Source organism: Scyliorhinus canicula, chromosome 11, assembly GCF_902713615.1.
Source record: "Scyliorhinus canicula chromosome 11, sScyCan1.1, whole genome shotgun sequence".
In the NCBI taxonomy this organism is placed as follows: domain Eukaryota; kingdom Metazoa; phylum Chordata; class Chondrichthyes; order Carcharhiniformes; family Scyliorhinidae; genus Scyliorhinus; species Scyliorhinus canicula.
Window position 1 is genome coordinate 147,593,886 of NC_052156.1, and position 14,673 is coordinate 147,608,558.

At 48.7% G+C, this 14,673-nt stretch overlaps 1 protein-coding gene across 1 annotated transcript in view; it reads left to right on the forward strand.

Moving 5' to 3' along the window:
* The window catches only part of shank3a (SH3 and multiple ankyrin repeat domains 3a), a 1,085,379-nt gene that overhangs the window by 915,534 nt on the left and 155,172 nt on the right, over positions 1–14,673 (forward strand). Inside the window, exon 19 of the mRNA XM_038811689.1 lies at positions 13,842–13,977. Within this exon, the coding sequence (XP_038667617.1) occupies positions 13,842–13,977 (136 nt within the window). The remainder of the gene's footprint in view (positions 1–13,841; positions 13,978–14,673) is intronic.

The window sequence follows — 14,673 nt, forward strand, 5'->3', positions numbered from 1 at the left end:
GATCGCGCCGCGCCCCCGCCCGAGGACTCTGGAGGCGGCCCACGGAGCTGAGCCCCACCAGTAGGGACCAACCTTGATTTACGCCGGCGGGACCCTTGTTAAATGGGCGGGACTTCGACCCATCGCGGCCCGGAGAATTCGGGCGGCCCCGGAGCCTATTGTGTCGTGCCGGTCCCCGCCATTCTCCGAGGCGGGCGGCGCGATTCACGCTGGGTCGCTTTTTGGGGGGGCAGAGAATTCGGGGGACGACGGGGCGGATTCACGCCGACCCCCGGTGATTCTCCGACCCGGTGGGGGGTCGGAGTATCCCACCCTGTATGTTCACTGAGGTGAGGTTCTGGGTGAAGTTAGAACCTGTGGAAATGCATCCCATCAAAGGTTAGGAACGTTCAAGAGAGGAGGGTGAAATTGAAGAAGAATTGTGACCATTGCAGGATATCAGTACAGTGTAAGATAACGGTTTCAGGCCTGGTACAGGATTCCAGCCCGGATTCAGATAGTCTTGTACATCACACTTGGCTCTTACATATTTTTATTGGTTATTTGAACACAGAACTAGAAGCAGAAAGAGAGCAGCAGGATCTGGGAGTGCTTTTACTGATACTAACTCACTGTAATTACTGCTGAATGGTTGGCTGAGTGCCATTCACTGTCAGGCTGAAATGTTTGCAGGGGTGAATTAGAATGAGCATTACAAAGCACAGAGTACTCCTGCCTTCATCTTTCAGTATATTAAGCCCATAATAAGACCATAAGAATTAGGTACAGTAGACCGTTGGGCCTCTCAACCCCACTCTCTGCCATTCAGTAGGATCATGGTTGATCCAACATTCCTGGCGTCCACTTTCCTGCCCTTTCCCCACAACCTTGACTCCCTCACTGATCAATAATCTACCTACCTCTGCCGTAAACATACACAAGAGGCACAATTCTCTGTTTGGGAGAATAGGGGCTGAATTCTCCACCGTCGGGATTCTCCATTTTGTCAGCAGCCCGGGGGTTTCCCAAAGGTGTGGGGCTGCCTCACAATTGGAAACCCCATTGACCAGCTAGTGAAACGGTGAATCCCAACGCGTGCTGCACCAGAAATCTGGTGCGGCGGGGACAGAGAATTCAGCCCTATGTTCTCCTGTTGGACCTGAATTGCACTTGATATCCGCCCCCACCCAAACAATTCCCAATCCCCAGCCAGGGCCGGTTTTAAGCCTATTTGACCAATTTCATCAAATTGGGTCCCACACCTTAAGGGGGCCCCGCGCCAGCGGTGACAGAGTTACCGTTTGAAGCCTTTTCTGTATTCTAAGAGGAACTATAGGGTAGTTTTTACTTTTGGGGAACGCACCGCATTACCGTCGACAAATCCTTCAGCCCTGCGCCGCCAAATCCTTCCGCCTGGGTAAGTAAGTTTCAAAATTTTAGTATATCAAGCATTTAATGTTTTTTTTTGGTTAAAGACGAGCATGCTACACGAAATATAAACATACATAAATTTTTACTTTTGTAGAGTAGGGGCCCCGCCATCACTTTTCTAATTGGGCCCGCAATCCCTAGCACCGGCCCTGTCCCCAGCTATTCTCTAAGGAATCCTGCTATCGGGCCGCCATTCGGGCGAGTGGCCCGAAGGCGATGTCCTGCGGTTGGGCCACCCCACAAGGCAATACAACTCCTGGACCACTTCAAAACAGAATTAAATGATTTCCATTCATCCCTCTTCACAGTTGAATGACTTTGAAGTGGTCAGCTGTGAAACTAAAAGCAATGTTTACAAACATCAAGCTTTGATTGACAGCTCCTGGACCACTTAAAACAGAGTTAAGTGCTGTTATTTAGGCAGTCTCTGTGGGAGGTCTCTTTATTTAGGGGGTCTGGAGGGGTGTCTCTATATTTAGGTGGTATCTGGGCTGGTCTCTTTATTTAAAAGGTCTCTAGGGAGCATTCTTTTTAGGTGGTCTCTGGGGTGATCTCTTTATTTAGGGGTCTCTGGGGGTCATTTTATTTAGTCGGTCTCTTTATTTAGATGGCCTCGAGGGTCTCTTTGTTTAGGGGTCTTTGCAGGGGTCTCTTTATTTAGTGGGTGTTTGGGGAGGAGTTTCTTTATTCAGTGGGTCTTTGTGGGGGGGGTCTCTTTATTTAGGGGATCTGTGGGAGGACTCGTTTTGTTTAGGAATCCCGGGGGGGGTCTCTTTATTTTGGGGATCTCTATGGGGTGTCTCTTTATCTTTTGAGTCTGTGGAGGATCACTTTATTTAGGGGGTCTGTGGGGGATTCTCTTTAATTAGGGGGTCTCTAGTGGTGGGGGATGGTGGGGGGGTCTGGTGCATCTGGCTTGGGCAAGTCTTGCACTGTGGGTCAGAGTGTGGCCATCTGATGGACTTTGGGGCAACTCCCTGAAAGAGTTACCCCCTAGGCCCACCACAAGGTTCACAGCGACAAATGCACATTGATCAGGACCAGAGAATCACGAGGGCTCAGAGAATATGAAGCCCGGCCTGTTAATAAGATGTGAATGGATCTTCATGACCCATTTGCATCCTCTTGCTGGTGTGGGTTACGTACCATGATCCCGATGCCAGTGGGGGACCAGAGCATCGGAAAGGGAACCGATCCTGTTTTTTCCCCGATGCTGGATTCTCCGCCATATCGCGTATTCCTCCACTAGCGGAGCAAGGAAGAGAATCCAGCCCCCACAGCTATCTATGGGAAGGAGTTCCAAAGACTCAAAACTATCTGAGAGAAGAAATCCTTCTCATCTCAGTCTTAAATTGGCACCCCTTTGTTCTAAGTCTATGCCCTCTGGTCCTAGACCCTCTCAACATTTACCCTGTAAAGTCCCTTATGAATCTGATATGTTTCAGTGAGATCACGTCTCATTCTTCTAAATTCCAATGAGTAGAGTTCTAACCTGTGTAATCTTTGTTCAGATGATTATCCCTCCATACCGGGGATCATCCTAGTGAACCTTCTAGAATCTAGAAGTTCCAGAATCACTACAGTGCAGAAGGAGGCCATTTCGCCCATCAAGTCTGTACCGACCCTCTGAAAGAGCACCCTTCCCAGCCCGTGTCCACATCCTACCCAGGGAGCCCAGTAAGCCCAACTAACCTTAAGGGGCAATTTAACATGGCCAATCCACCTAACCTGCACACCTTTGGTTGTGGGAGGAAACCCACGCAGACACGAGGAGAACGTACAAGCTCCACATCGACAGTGAATTAGGGTCCCTGGCACTGTGAGGCAACAGTGCTAACCACTGTGTCTCTGAACCGCCTTCAATTAAATAATATCGTTCCTTAAATAAGGGGACCAAATCTGCTCACAGTACTCCGATGTTTTCTCACCAGCACCTTGTTATGTTGCAGCAAGACTTCCCGACCCTTATATTGAAATATCCTTGAAATAAGGGCCAACATTCCATTAACCTTCCTGATTACCTGCGGGCTAGCTTTATGTGTTTCGTGCACAAGTAGCTCCAAGTCACTTTGTCTTGCAGCTTTCTGCAGTTTTTCTCAATTTAAATAACACTGCGCTCTTTTGTTCTCCCTTCTGAAATGAACAACTTCACATTTTTCCCATATTATACTCCATTTGCCAACTTTTTGCCCATTCACTTAACTTCAAACTGTTTGTATCCATAGAATTTACAGTGCAGAAGGAGGCCATTCGGCCCATCAAGTCTGCACCGGCTCCTGGAAAGAGCACCCCACCCAAGCTCCACACCTCCACCCTATCCCCATAACCCAGTAACCCCACCCAACACTAAGCTCAATTTTGGACACTAAAGGCAATTTAGCATAGCCAATCCACCTAACCTGCACATCTTTGGACTGTGGGAGGAAACCGGAGCACCCGGAGGAAACCCACGCACACACGGGGAGAATGTGCAGACTCCGCACAGACAGTGACCCAAGCCGGGAATCGAACCTGGGACCCTGGAACTGTGAAGCAATTGTGCTAACCACAATGCTACCGTGCTGCCCTCTTGCAACTTGCCTTCCCACCTATTTTTGTGTTGTCTGCAAATCTGACTACAGTACATTTGCTTCCTTCCTCAAAGTCATTAATATATTGTAAGTCGTTGGGTTGGTAAACAGGCTGAATTGACTGATTCAATTAGTTTCATCCAGCATTCTCAAAACCTTTTGATAATAAAACCAGTTCAGTTGCAATTATTATGAATTTTTCACTTGTCGCAAGCTTGTGTGTATAGTATAAGAGTATCTGATATTCAAGGGCTAATGTGGGACTGAGAAACAGTACCACCCACAACATGCTGTGAAGAGACACATGACCTGAGACTAGGATCAGTTGTGGACTGGACAGAGACCTGGGTAGAAGCAAGCATGGAGTTGGCTCACAGCGTAGGTTATGCCCTGTGTATATGTACATAGTTATGGGTTATCAATAAACACTTGATAATCAGCCATAAAAGACTCAGAATCTCTTCATGAGAGCTGCTGAAGCTATGACATTCAACATGATGGCAGGTGAAGGAAAAACCACAACCTCCGAGAAGGTGGAGCAGATATTCAAACACTGGAAAACTAAAGGAACAGCATTGTGTCCTGATCAAAAACACCTGAAGGGAAGAACAGAGAGAGATTACCTGAAGGAAGCTCCATTGCAGAATTGGAAGCAGAAAGGCAGAACTGAGGAGTCACAAGGTCCTCTGGAGGTTCATTGTGAATGCAAAGTCACAGTACCTAGCAGAGGTGAGCAAAGAAAACCAGTCCTAAGCCAGGACCAGCTTTAAAAGCTTCAATGCTGTTTAAAAAAAAAAAGGTCAGAGCAGCCTGTTTCCAAAAGCATCCCAGCCAAACCAGATTCAGAATCAGCACCAGATCACAGGGCGGCCGAGCTCCTTTTAAAGAGAGAAAAAACTGAATCGGAAGGTTTACAAACCTTAGCCAAAGCTGGGAATCCACTGTAAATTCCTCCGATATCGCAGGGAAGGCCCCAAATCATTCATTTAACAAATCGCTGCAAAAAACCAAAACCACGAAAAGGGCAGAACCATCATCACCACAGGAGCCCAGCAAAATGTGACGGGCGCAGAATGATTCTGAAGAAACGTTGATTGCGGCTGATGTATTGGCTTGTGCAGGCTTGAGAGATGAACAGACACTTCCAACACAGATGAAGGTTCAACTCAATTTTATTAACTACTTCTAACTAACTAACACACGATGACTGTGGGTCTAAATAATGCTAACTTGAACTAGAGACCTAAGCCTTGTCCGAACCAGTTGATTCTCTCAGCACGTGTTGTGAGTCTGAGATACCCTCAATTACGACACAGGAGAGAAGATAGGTAATTCAAAGGCTTTAATCATCAGAGAACTGAACAGCAGCCGAGAAGTGTGCTCATCACATGCTGCCGAGTGAGCCTCATCTTATATACCGATTCCTGGGGGCGGAGCCAGAGGTGGAGTCCCCCCAGGGTTCCAAGCCCGGTCTTAAAGGGCCAATGTATTAAAGGTAAGGTACCATTACAGCAGTTACTGATTCCATTCATTACAGAGTCCGTGCTGGGCTGAGTAAGTTCCTGTTACTCTCAGAGGCAGCCCCCAGAATGAGCGGAAACCGTGGTGCTCTCTGCCTTTATAGTGTGTGTATTCTAACTGGTGATTGGCTGCGGTGTTTGTACATGTTGATTGGTCCCTGTGTGTGTCCATCAGTGTGTGTCTGCACCATGATATATTGGTATATATTATGACAGCGGCACCATTTTAAAAACAGCACAACATTTAACGCTATTCTCCCCTGAACTTCAAATCAACTGTGGACAAATTAACATTGCCAGACCAATATAGACTGATCCAAACACAATATTGGAGACTTTGGCGGAAAAAATTCTTAAGATACGTGATAGCTTTAGGATTATATTTTTAAAAAACTGAATAAGTGAATACACTACTTTATTCAGTGGGTCCGTTAACCAATGCTATTTATTGCAAGGCACAGAATAAATGAATCTTCAGATATATTTGATCAAGTTCTAAAATCATTCGATACATATTTTAATCTCAGTCGCAACAAAGGTTCAGAGAAATCAAAATTCAACAAACATGTAATTGGGGCTGGTTTAGCACAGGGCTAAAGAGCTGGCTTTTAAAGCAGACCAAGGCAGGCCAGCAGCACGGTTCAATTCCCGTACCAGCCTCCCCAAACAGGTGCCGGAATGTGGCGACTAGAGGCTTTTCACAGTAACTTCGTGTGAAGCCTACTTGTGACAATAAGCGATTTTCATTTCATTTCCTTTTTCATGTCCAACAGCCTGGAGAACTGATTGACTCTTTTATAAACATACAAATTAGGAGCAGGAGGAAGTCACTTGGCCCCTCGAACCTGCTCTGCCATTCAATAAGATCATGGCTGATCTAATTTTAGCCTGAACTTCACATTCCTGCCTACCCTCGATAACCTTTTGCCCCCCCCCCTAACCTAGCTAGAATCTATCTACTTTGCCTTAAACTGTCTTAAATGAGAGACCTCATGGGTGGGATTTTCCGTTTCTGAGACTAAGTGTTGACGCCTATAGAATTTGTGACTTTCATGACAGCAAAACTGGCGCTGAACCTGGATGGATTCAGCAACTGTGGAGGGGCTAGGACTGGAGCCATGTGGAACACAATCGATTCCAATGAAAAACGGTGCGGGATTCGCTGGGTCCGTGATTGACACTCGGGAGGCTGACAAACTGCAGTCGCAAATACACCTTACAGTCCCCACACACACTCATCCCAGCCAACAAGATGGCACTGGTTGTGCTGGAGCGTGCCCATACAGCTGATGGGTCGGCTGGGGCCAGGGGGTACCTTGGGGGGGGACACCTAAACGATTTGTGGTCCTAATATCACAGTGGATTGTTAGCGGTGTGCGCAGCTGCATAGCTGCCTTGCCAGCTGCGGCAATGGTGTTCCGTGCCCATCCCCACAGCCCACCTCCTACCCCCCCTCCGGCCCTGGCAGAAGCCCCCGGCCAGCGACACAACTGTCAGCGAACTATGGCAATGTTGGACACTCTCCGATCCCCCCCCCCCCTCTCTCTCCCTCAGCTGCCACAAAGCCAATTTCACAATTTCTAAAAGCACAAGTGGACCGCGCCATCGGGAACTCAGCCCATCAGAGATGGAGTATCACGGAGGCCCCAGAGAATACCGGGTCAGGCCTGCTAATGATATGCAAACGGTGTTTATCGTACCTGCGTTCCGGTCCGCATTGACGCCGCTATCGAGGTGACGGAGAATTGCAACTTGCCGTCAAATTGGCGCACGCCACGATTTTAGCGTGGGAACCTATTCTGCGCCCAATCACGTTTCGCGATTTCGCCGTCAGCCAACGGAGAATCCCGCCCAATATTTTTAGATAGTAACCCCCTACTCTGGATTCTCCCACAAGTGGAAATATCCTCTCCACATCCACCCTGACAAGTTCCCTCAAGATCTTATATGTTTCAAAAATAATTATACAGATTAATTGTGTGCTGTGAGTACGGGGGCAGAACTGTTGTCAGAGTGACTGACGATATCCTTTCAGACAAACTATAGTCCAAGGAATATCTGACTCTAGAAAAGGCTATCCAAATATTCGATCAGTCTGAAATCCCGGAAAACAGCACCAATCCACTTTACATGGAGTAAGCAAGCCATGGTACAGAGAAACCTGAACTGTCCAGCTCGTGAAACTACTAAGGAGAAGAGAGACTCCAAGACAAATAGGCGATACCCAGAAAGACCACAAGAGGGAAGGTGAATGTTACGATCCCAGCTGATGTTAATAGTGTTCAAGGCAGGACAGCACGGTGGCGCAGTGGATTAGCCCTGCTGCCTCACGGCGCCGAGGCCCCAGGTTCGATCCTGGCTCTGGGTCACTGTTTGTGTGGAGTTTGCACATTCTCCCCGTGTTTGCGTGGGTTTCGCCCCCACAACCCAAACGATGTGCAGAGTAGGTGAATTGGCCATGCTAGATTGCCCCTCAATTTAAAAAACATTAATTGGGTACTCTAAGTTTATATTTTTTTTAAATAGAGTGTTCAAGGCAGATTGAACTTGGCTTGAGTTTTTTTTAAACCATTGAGGTCAGATACTAAACATATTCACAAGAGTTTGCCAGCGTACTTTTTACACAACAAATAAAATGCTTACTAAATAAGAAAGTTGAACAATATAATGCTAGACAAAAAGATTGGAAAGGTTTTGATACAAACACCAGAAAATGATTCAAACTCACACTATTCCTTTTATCCAGCAATAACCTTGTGGTGGTATGAATGTGAGCACTGCCATTGGTGCAGAGCATTGGTTCCCCATTGGCTCTGGCTGGTCATGTGCCTCTCGTCCGATTGGCTGGGACTAGTCATGTGACTGCTCACCAATTGGTCGAGAGGCAAGTAGACCCTGCCTCCGAGGAAGGGTATAAGTACCCAGGTTTCCCGGCGGTCGGCCTTTCTCTGTAGTCGACCACCGGGCTAACAACTAGCTGATTGAAGCCACAGTTTGGATCTTCATCGTGTCTCGAGTCCAATTGATGGTACATCAAACCTTACAGACACAAAACCTCAGTAAAGATTTACCACTAGCTCAACATCAAGGCTTCTTGCTTGGGCTGGCTCAGTTGCAAACTGTTTCCTTCCAGCAGATTTGTGGCATTCATTAAATGCTTTTTCCTTAGCTGGTATTTCTCTCTGAGGCACACAAAACCCAGGGCGCGATCCTTCCAAAAGGGAACAAAGTCCCCTCGTGAGAGCATTTAGTCGCATGTTTCCTGGCACTCGCAGTTCCGGGAAACACATGGCTATTCAACCCGACTTGTGTTGAATAAGGGGCTTGAACAGCTGCACATAGCCCCGTTTTGTACAGTGGGGAGCTCCACTTGCCAGGACTCCCCTTTGTGGCGAGGGATCGGTGGCGTCCCGACCTCCAAGGCCCATAAATAATCCCCAACCTTCGCCCAACCCGAACGGACTATGGGATGGTGCCCCCCCCCCCCCCTGTACCAACACCCACATCCGGCATCCGTGGACCAATCACTTGCGCGTAAAAATTGCAAATTTGGTTTCTTGACAGTGCGAACCTGGCAACCTGCCGGTGCCTATGCCAGCTAGCAATACCACCTGGGCACTATGACAGTGCCAGGCTGGCACCCAGGTGGCATTACCAGGGTGCGAGGTTGGCACTGCTGGTGCCGCCTGGGGAAGGACCCAAAGGGCATGCAGCTGGAGGCCTCTGAACCCCTGGGTGACCCCCATGAGTGTTGTTCCAACTGGTCCTTGTCTGATCGGACCCGTGCTGAATGGCGCTCGCCCGAGGTCTATGAGGCGAAGGAGTTGAATCCCAAAGCCTCAGGCACCTCGGGAATCTGCAGATTAGAGTGAGTCTCACTGCCCCGCTCTAATATGCAGATTTGCAAAAAAGTGATCCTGCCCATTGTGGGCGGGATTCACATCGCAACGTCGCGCGAGATCGCATTGGATCTTGCGAGGCGTGACGAGGCGGATAGATCCCTGGAATGGGGTCTCCCAGCTTGGAGGATATCTTCCCAGAGTGATTATAAACTTTGCCCCCACTCTGGTATGCACACACTGACTGAACTGCGCCTCTGTCTTTCCCTGTATCTCTGTGTGCCCCTACGCCTCTGTCGCCAGGCAACGGGTCAGTTTTTTGTACTTTTTTTAAAAATTCACGAAACTACTAACCCCTATGGGGTCATGAGTGTGGGAGCGGCTGCATTTTTGAAAGCTCTGACTCTGCTCTTTTAATCCGTCCTTTCTTCCTAATGCACATTTTGTACTTGTCTATTCTTTGATTACATGGCTTGTGTTATGTCCCGAGAAGTGTTTGGTAAGTGTGTTTGCGAGAAACGGGATAAAATGTTGCAATCCTTGTTTGTTTGTGGCGGCTTGAGTGGGCTGGGGTGGGCTTGCCGTGGCGCAGTTGCTGTTGTGCGAAATGTCACCTTGGCGGTGCTGTGTGCATCGGATGTTGGCTGCCAATGAAGATCTTGCGCTTCCTGAAAATCACCTCACTGCAGTGCTCACTTCCAAGAGTTGCAAGGTTCTTTTATGGAGGCGTGGAGATGCGTGAGGAGGTTCTTGTACTTGAGAGTGTGTTTTCCCTGGTTGGGGCCTGTCTCCGCACTATCAGGTTCCTATTGCATGGCTTGTCGTCCATCCTGAAGGGGTCGGGAGAAGTAGATCAAGGGAGTATGCCCTTGGCCCAGCCCCAAGCGAGAGGTGGTGGAAGAGTTCCTGAGTGAATTTGCGGATTGGCTACCATGTTTCAGTGATCTTGATCTGGAGGCTGGGTGTATCAGATTCAATGGAGTACAACATATCCTGTCATCAAGGCCAGTGGTCAGTCTGGCCCACTGACTCCTGTATTGTCCTGTTCCGTGAGGAGATGGAAGTGGCCAAACTGGTTGAGCCATCCCTCCAACTGGAGACAAGGCTGTAGACCACCTGGGTGTTGGTGAGACAGAATGGCGGAAGTGATGATACCTCATGCTTCGATTGTTGGAATCCTTGGGAGAACCTGAAGAGTGCTCGTTGATCCTGCTTTATCCTTGGCTTTTGTTTCTTTCATGTGACCGGGAAGAAGTCTTTATCCTGAGGACTGCCCGGTATTATCCTGAACATTACTCCCTGTTGGTCATGATGTTGTTTTCTTGAACTGTCTTTTTACCTACAGGGGAGTGTGAAATATGGCTGTGATGGCCTGTACCTTGTTTATCCAGATTTAGAAAATGGGAAATGGGATTGGCGTAGAGTTTCACTCCTAATTGTAATTATGCCTCATAGTGTTTTATAATCCTTGTGACTGGAGGAAAGGGGCCTTCTGTGTTATCACTCCTTGTCTCGTTTAAGAGGAAGATGAGTGGAGCTGGAGGGGGGGGAAAGCCCCTCCCCCACCCACCACCACCTCTTAGAGCTAATCCATTTCAGGTTTTGCTTTTTTCTCTTTAGATTTGAATTTAAGCTCCTCTGTTATTAGAGTGGGCTGAAGTGGCGTTGGTATCCATGGCTTGAGATTGTAGATGAGAGTGGCCTTCGGTATAGTTTATATGACAGTAGTTACCGTGAGTCAGTTGGGTGTCCCTACCCTGGAGTTTTATTTTACTTTTTCATCTGGGAGAGCATTATGCTGCTCCTGGTTCGGGTCTGGCCTGGTGGAGTGGGTGGGGGGAGGAGGGCCAGCCCGCCCTCCCAGGATACCCTATTGATGGATGTCTTGACGGTTCTTCTGCTCCCGGACTAGGATCCTGGCTAGAGTTGGAGCGATTATCCTCATTCTCCTTGTGTGAGTGGGGTCGGCGCATTGCCCTGGGTGGGGTTGCAGACTTGGCAGGGTGTGGGTTTTGCGGTTGTGTAGATAGTACAGGGGACATAATTTCAGAAGTTTTATTTTTAGAAGCTGCTCGGCGAGGCCAGTCCCAGCCCGCGCCATGGCTGGTATCCTGTTGTCCCCGAAGTAATAGTGAGTTTATATTGCAGTTTTTGGGCGTCTCAGGGAGAGATACTGGTTGAAGAAAAGCATTTAGTGAATGCTCAGATGTCCGCCAAACGAAAACCATTGGAACTGAGACACCCAAGCCTTGGTGTTGAGATAGTGGTAAATCTTCACTGGGGCTTTGTGTCTGTAAAGGTACTGCTGGGATAAAAGGAATAGCAGATACTGAATCATTTTTTGGTGGTTGTATTGAAATCTTCCCAACTTTAATTTTTCTAGAGTGATATAGTTCATTTCTCTTGTTTAATGAACATTTTAATCTTTGCGTTAAAAGTACACTGGCAGATTTCTTGTGAATGTGTTCAGTAACTGACCTCCATGGTTTCTAAAGGATGGAATTCTCCAGTCCCACTGACCTCGATTGTTGTCATGGGTTTCCGATTGGCGGCGTGGGTGAAGAATGTAAATCGGCATCAACTTTGGCAGGGCCGAAGGTGGCACGGTGGTGCAGAGCTGCCTCACGGCGCTGAGGACCTGGGTTCGATTCCGGCCCCCGGGTCACTGTCCGTGTGGAGTTTGCACATTCTCCCCGTCTGCATGTTTCTCACTCCCACAACCCAAAGATGTGCAGGGTAGGTGAATTGGTCACGCTAAAATTGGAAAAGAAAAGATTTTAGGGATGTGAAGTTAAGGGGGCGCGATTCTCCTATCCCGGGATAGAGTGTCCGCGCCGTCGTGAAACGGACGTGGGCACTAGCAATTTAGCACGCCCACGCTAACCCGTGAATACGCAGGGGAGTTCTTCAACGCGCCGGCCCCGACGCAACAGGGTGTGGGGGTTCAGGGGCTGGCCACGTAATAAAATAGGGCCGGGGCTGGAGACGGCGGCCTGCCAATCAGTGAGCTCCGATCGCGGGCCAGACCCCATTGGAGCCCCCCCCCCACCCCGGTGAGGGAGCTTCCCTCCCCCACCACATGCCAACCCCCGACCCTACGCAATGAGTTCCCGCTGGCTGCGAGCAGGTGGGAACGGTGCAGCTGGGACTCTACCGTTTCCGCGCGGCCACTCGGCCCATCAAGGCTGGAGAATCGGCGGCCCGGCCGCGGACAGCAGCCCGTGACCGGCGCCGCGCCAAAGGCACCGGTGCAAATGGCGCCGATTCTCCGCGGCTCGGAGAATCGCCTGCCGCCGTCAGACCAGCGCCACGGGAAAAAATGGCACGATCGGCGATTCACCCATACAGTGCGGCATGGGAGAATCCCACCCAAGGGTATCTGGCATACAAAGGGTTAATGTGGCTCTCAGCAATAGTACAGCCCACAGTGTGATGTAACAGGACACAAAACCCATGCTCACCCATGCCCTTTGGACCCCCCTCAGTCAATCCGAATCTATCCCACACTGTGATTCTTCAACAGAAAAAGCTGTGGTCAGGTTTGAACCCAGGGATTCTGCTCTCCCTCAGTCTGGTGTAGAAAGTCATTGATAAAGTACAGCTTGTAGTCAGGTGACTATTAGAAGACTCACATCCCACTAATTCCCTGAACACCTCTCTCCTATTTTGGTGACCCCGTTTGCACATTCTCCTTCAATGGCGTGAAATGAAACTGCCATTGAGAAAATGAGTGGTGAAATGATTGGAGACAGAAATCATGTGGGTGAGAAAAAGCTATGTGATTGCCTTTTCCTCCTGAAATCTTCACCTTTTAATATAAAATCAGAAAGGGCTGGAAATATGGCAAGTCCATCAAGCTGTGTGCCACGGCAACACAGTGGTTAGCACTGTAGCTTCACAGTGCTAGGCACTCGGGTTCGATTCCTGGCTTGGGTCAATGTCTGTGCTGAGTCTGCATGTTCACCCGGTGTCTGCGTGGGTTTCTTCCGGGTGCTCCGGTTTCCTCCCAGAAATCCCGAAAGACATGCAGTTAGGTGAATTGGACATTCTGAATTCTCTCTCTGTGTACCCGAACAAGCGCCGGAGCGTAGCGACTGGGGGGATTTTCACAGTAACTTCATTGCAGTGTTAATGCAAGTCTACTTGTGATACCAAAAATGATTATTATTTTTATTATCAGATGTGAAAGAGTTATTGTGATCCTTCGACTATTGGCGATACTTAACATATTGGATCTTACAAAGTCTACGTGGGACATGAGAACTTAGCTTGTTTCCTTTCCAGTGCTGACAGATATGACGTGTTGTTCCAGCATATTCTGGGATTGGGGTTTGGTGTTGGGGAGTTTCCCTTGAGCTGTATTCCTTTGTATCTTGCTTATCTTCCACCTGTGTCCCTTGTGTTTGACTCTTTCGTCATTCCAAAAATCCACTTTACTGGGCACGCGTTGTCCAGCATGCAAAAGGGGCCATGACCTGAATTACATTCATCTTTCTTTGCAGGTAAACAATGTCAACGTGGTAAAGGTTGGACACAAGCAGGTGGTCTCCATGATCCGACAGGGAGGGAATAACTTGCTGATGAAAGTGGTGACAGTCAGCCGAAAGCCAGAACTGGAGGACGGAATGAGGAAAAAAGGTCAGGAGATAGTTTATTATAATTGGAGAATACTGCCAGAGTTAATCCTTTCGCTGATTGGCTGAATGGCAGAGGTTCTGTTGATAATATTGGTTGCAGATATGAGGTGGAATTTACCGGCTGTTCACTCCGGCGGGATTTTCCGGTCCAGCCAATGGCGCACCCCTGCCTCGGGCTTCCCGGCGATGCATCCAACAGAAAATCCCACTGACAACAGCAGGACCGGAAGATCCCACTGGCGGGCCGTCTCCGTCACCAGAAACAACGCGGCAGGCTGCGTAGAAAATCCCGCCCAATATCTCTGAGCGACTGATAATTATCTTTAAGTGACTGATAATTATGTGGCGTGTGCATCCTGATTCATCGGAAGGGAAATTCTGGATGGCGCTGCTGTTGGGTACCAGATACTCAAACCAGGTATGGAGGTGTCCAGCTACTGTAACATGAGGAAACCTCCTCAGGGTCTAATTGCAAACACTGCTCCCATGACCATTTAGGTACAGAGTTTGTCCCTCTTACTCCACCCCAGTGAATCAGAGAATCGCCTTGGCTGCTTGTCAGAAGGAACCCCTTCATCTCAATCACTTTGGGAGTGGGCCAAAGCCGTCCCTCAGTAAGTCAGGAAATGATAGTGAAAACCCTCTCTTTCTAAAGTTAGCGTTTGTGGCCCCATTCCCAAACAGGTTAAGGAGCAAG